Source organism: Tasmannia lanceolata, unplaced genomic scaffold, assembly GCF_043159265.1.
Source record: "Tasmannia lanceolata isolate RefF3 unplaced genomic scaffold, GAP_Taslan_0.1 ptg000007l, whole genome shotgun sequence".
Taxonomy (NCBI): Eukaryota; Viridiplantae; Streptophyta; class Magnoliopsida; order Canellales; family Winteraceae; genus Tasmannia; species Tasmannia lanceolata.
Genome location: NW_027518684.1, coordinates 7,870,541 through 7,875,030, shown reverse-complemented (window position 1 = coordinate 7,875,030; position 4,490 = coordinate 7,870,541). Strand labels below are relative to the sequence as shown.

The 4,490-nt window shown below is 39.4% G+C and overlaps 1 protein-coding gene across 1 annotated transcript; it reads left to right on the top strand.

Moving 5' to 3' along the window:
* The first annotated feature begins 723 nt into the window (after nt 1-723).
* LOC143880905 (patatin-like protein 2) lies at nt 724-3,572 on the top strand. Its single transcript, XM_077383887.1, has 6 exons — nt 724-881; nt 1,051-1,232; nt 1,331-1,514; nt 1,836-1,997; nt 2,113-2,415; nt 3,177-3,572. Exons 1-6 carry the CDS (start codon nt 735-737, stop codon nt 3,420-3,422), a joined length of 1,224 nt encoding a protein of 407 aa, XP_077240002.1. The 5' UTR covers nt 724-734; the 3' UTR covers nt 3,423-3,572.
* Nucleotides 3,573-4,490: the final 918 nt, after the last annotated feature.

Below are 4,490 nucleotides of genomic sequence, written 5' to 3'. Positions count from 1 at the left end.
GGATCCATAGTCAATGCAAACCATCTCTTATGGTCCTTCCCAACCGAACCGAACTGAACCGATTATATATGGTTCTGGTTCGGTTCGGTTCCACACATATATGGTTCGGTTCTGGTTCCAATTTCAGGGAACCGATTATTCATGGTTCGGTTCTGGGTTTAGCCCAAAACCGAACCGAACCGAACCATGTCCACCCCTACATACTATAACTTATGTAACTCGGGTCGGGTCGCGCCCCTTCAAACCCGGCTTGACCCGAGATTCATGCGGGCTTTTGAATGCTCAACCCGGCTCAACCCGAAACCCATGAAACCTGAACCCAACCCAAGCTATTTTCGGGTCGGGTCGATGCGGGTCGGGTAAAACCCGGCTCGAGTTGCAGCCCTACGTACGCCCCTAGTCACGTCCGGGTCGATGCTGAGTTCTCATTCGAGTGTCCAAGTTTTGCCTCCAAGTCCTTCATAACTCCTTTGACACATTAAAATAGAAAATTGACTCAGCAACATTTAGCCATAAATTATCAAAAGAAGTGAACTCGCACGATGTACAATTCATTTAACTTATCCCATTTTTGGACCAAAAGAAAAAAGAAAAAAAAATGAGATTATGGATTTATAGGTCATCATGACAAGTTCTATTTTATTTTTAGCTGAGATACTTCTCTATATAAAGAGTAGGTTGATGCACCATTTTACACAGACCAATCTAGAGAGAGAGAGAGAGAGAGAGAGAGAATGGGCAGCTTAGCGAATCTCCCACCGGCCGTAGAGAATCCCCCACCCGCTGTCGGGGAGATGGTGACTGTGCTTAGCATAGACGGAGGTGGTGTGAGAGGCATAATCCCTGGAACCATCCTTGCTTTCCTCGAATCCAAATTACAAGTAACTAGCAATCTATATTTCTCTTATTCTTTTTTTTTCAATGATCGACGATCAAAGATGATGATTTGTTCGGTCTCATTCGTGTATTTTATAAAGGCTTGTTCTGTTTCATCTTTGGTTCTAAGTGATTTAAAGTTTCATTAAATGGCATGATTTGTTATTTTTATAGGAACTTGATGGACCGGACGTTCGGCTCGCCGACTACTTTGACGTGATTGCCGGAACAAGCACTGGCGGCTTGGTGACCGCCATGCTTACCGCCCCGGACAAAAACAACCGCCCGCTCTATGCAGCTAAAGACATTAATAACTTCTACTTAGAACACTGCCCCAAGATATTTCCTCAGAAGGGGTGCGTTTATCAATACTCCCTCCCTTGAATTCACGTATTTGCATGTATTTATTTCTACCTAGTTTTATAAGGATTCTGATTGAAAATCTTGGGTGCAGCTTCTTGAGTTCAGCTAGAAACTTGTTGGGTGCAGTCTTTGGACCTAAATATGACGGCAAGTACTTGCACTCTTTGGTTAGAGAGATTCTAGGGGAGACTAAGTTGCACCAAACCTTAGCAAATATTGTAGTTCCAGCTTTTGATATTAAGTATCTTCAGCCAGTCATCTTCTCCACCTACAAGGTACTAATATACATTCCAACCTTCATATTTCAGTGTTTGATTTTGAATCTCAAATTCTCTCCCGTGTCTATTCCTATGTCCCCATAGGAAGGCTCTGAAAATTCTACGATTTTGGTATTTAGGATATATAAGGTCTTGTTTGCCCACCTTTTGGGTGTCATTCACTAGAACCAATAGTCATTTCGGTGTCCCACATGGGGCCTATTTCCTCACCAATAACAGACTCTCTCTATTGGGTATCCCACAGTTGATTTCTTTCTTTTTTTTGTCTCAATGCCACATATGTTCAACTCTAATGTTAGCTTGTTATATAAATTTCAGGCAAAAAATGAAGTGTCTAATGACTTGTACCTCTCCGACGTATGCATCGGTACATCGGCGGCCCCAACATATCTTCCAGCTTACTTCTTCCAAACCCATGATGCCAAAGGAAATGTGAAGGATTTCAATCTAATTGATGGAGGAGTCGCCGCAAATAATCCTGTACTTAAAATCATGTTTGCTATGTTATCATGGCTTTCTTTCTTTCGATGTACAATTTTAAGTCATTGCAATAAAGACAATATGGAAATTTATGTATATTTTTCTGTTTATGTAGGCATTAACGGCAATATCGGAAGTAAGCAAAGAAATATTAATGAATAACCAAGATTTCTTAGACATAAAGGCTACGGATTATGGGAAGTTCCTAGTGTTATCTTTGGGGACGGGGTCAGCAAAGCAGGAAGAGAAGTATAGTGCAAATATGGCGGCCAAATGGGGATTTTTTGGATGGCTTTATAACATTGGGGCTACTCCTTTGATTGACTCTTTCTCACAGGCAAGCGGAGACATGGTTGACATTCATATCTCTGTTCTCATCCAAGCTCTCCACTCCGAGTGCAACTATCTTAGAATCCAGGTCTCTCTCTCTCTCTCTCTCTCTCTCTCTCTCTCTCTCTCTCTCTCTCTCTCTTGTTTTGTGTCTGACTTTTCAGCCAATTTTTTTCCACAGTCATTAAATTTATCTAATGTGGCTCTTCTCTTGGGAAAAAGTTGGCCGCGAAATGGCTTTCCATCGAAATTGCTTAGCAAATCCGAAAAAAGTTTTATATATGCATATTTTCAAAGTAGGCTTCAAAGCTTTATTTTCAAAGTCTTTTTGAAGGGATTTGCTCGGACTATTGCAGGAGAGAAAAGCCACGCAGGCTCACTTTCTAGCTTTGTCTTATTCATTTAATTGATCTGAGGAGGGGGTTCTCCCATGCAAAAGTCAGGTGCAAAATGGCTTCCACGAAATTGCGTAGCAAATCCCCTTTCTGAATAATCAAAGTTTCAAAGTTCTGAGTTTTATAAACCTTTATGGCAATGTCTAAGCCATTTTGAGGCCCCTCTTTTGCTGAATTTGTCTTAGAAGTTTAATTCAAATGAAGTAGCACTTCTCTTCTTAAAAAGAGGTGCTGCGGAATTGCTTTTGGCGAAATTGCCTTTATCGAAGAAAAGCCAATAGTATGTTTTCAAGAAGAAATAAATTAAACGTATAACATGAAAAAAAAATGCAAATTTTTGCTGACATAAGTTCTATCATTTGGGTATATAACGTTGTCTTTAGCTCGAATGGTGCTATTTATTTTCTAATTAATTCATACTTAATTAGTAAATGAATCTTTGCTCGAATAACAGGATGACACATTGGTTGGCAATGCATCATCGGTCGATATATCCACGACAGAGAACCTATTAAATTTGGTGGAGGTGGGCAAAAATCTTCTGAAGAAACCAGTGTCTAGAGTGAACTTGGAGACAGGCCTTTTCGAAGAAGCAGGAGGACTGATTGGAAATGGAACCAACGAAAAGGCCTTGATTCATTTCGCAAAGCTTCTATCCAAAGAACGCAGGCTCAGGCAAAAGAATGTGTCTCCTGCCTGATTCCAACGTTCTAAAGATTACATTATATGCTTAAATAAAATGTATGAGAGAAAATCCATGGATCATTGAAGATTGACCATTCATTAGTAGGTGCGATATGATTATTGTAAGAGAATAAAATCAGATCATCATTTGATTGATTAGCTTGTAGTTTATAAAACCAGCTTTCGTTTGGTAGTTAGGTTCAAGGTTATCTTTTTCAAATATTATTATTTTTATCTATCTCCTTGAGTGTTCTGTTCTGTATTAACTCATAAGAGATAATTGCATGGTAATCCAAGATTGTTGAGCAATTATTTTCTTAACAATTATAGTCAATTCTCAGATTTTTAGCACTATACTTGTGCCACATGTCTTGTGTGATTTGTTAATGATTATAAGAATTTTGGGAAGAAACTTATTTCCCTTAGCTTCGTGTCGGGTCTAGATAAAATGGGCACATAACAATTTTTACGCCCATTTTTGCCACATAGAATCGGGCATAAAATTTGTCTTGCACCCATTTTACCCATTTTACTGCCGGCAGAACACGTTATTGCTGAGAATGGTTGAAGAAGACTGAGTTATTCTCGACCATGCATTACAGACATTGAAGGAAAAGAAGGAGAAGCCAAATGAAAAAGGAACTCACTGATTCTGTCTAGGGGAGAGAAAGGTTCCTTAACGTGCAAAAGATTTAAAAGAGTGTCCTTCCCCCACAGGGAAGCAGTAAATACCACTTAATAAAGGAATGAGCTGTATCCTTCATCGTTATTTACATGACTATGAGGAGCTCTGCTAAAAGCACATTATCACCATTCTCACTTGAATTAGTTGACTTAAGTAATTCACAAATCATAAAATATGTTAACAAATTGTAAAAAACACACAGTTCCCTTTCGACAAAAATACATTCATTTAGGCCATGTTTGGCAAACCATGAAAAATTATTTCACGGAACATTTGTTGGCCCGATTGTGTGAGAGTGGCAAAGGAGGGAGAGGAAGAGAATTGAGTTGGCACAAGTAGGCAGCGTCAAGAATTCTTAAAAACTAGTGAAACATTACCTATTAAGGGCACGTTTGGCTA

Coding starts and splice junctions, on each gene's coding strand:
- LOC143880905 (XM_077383887.1), top strand. CDS start 735: ATGGGCAGCTTAGCGAATCTCCCACCGGCCGTAGAGAATCCCCCACCC. Junction 1,233..1,330: donor AAGATATTTCCTCAGAAGGG/GTGCGTTTATCA, acceptor TCTTGGGTGCAG/CTTCTTGAGTTCAGCTAGAA. Junction 1,998..2,112: donor GAGTCGCCGCAAATAATCCT/GTACTTAAAATC, acceptor CTGTTTATGTAG/GCATTAACGGCAATATCGGA.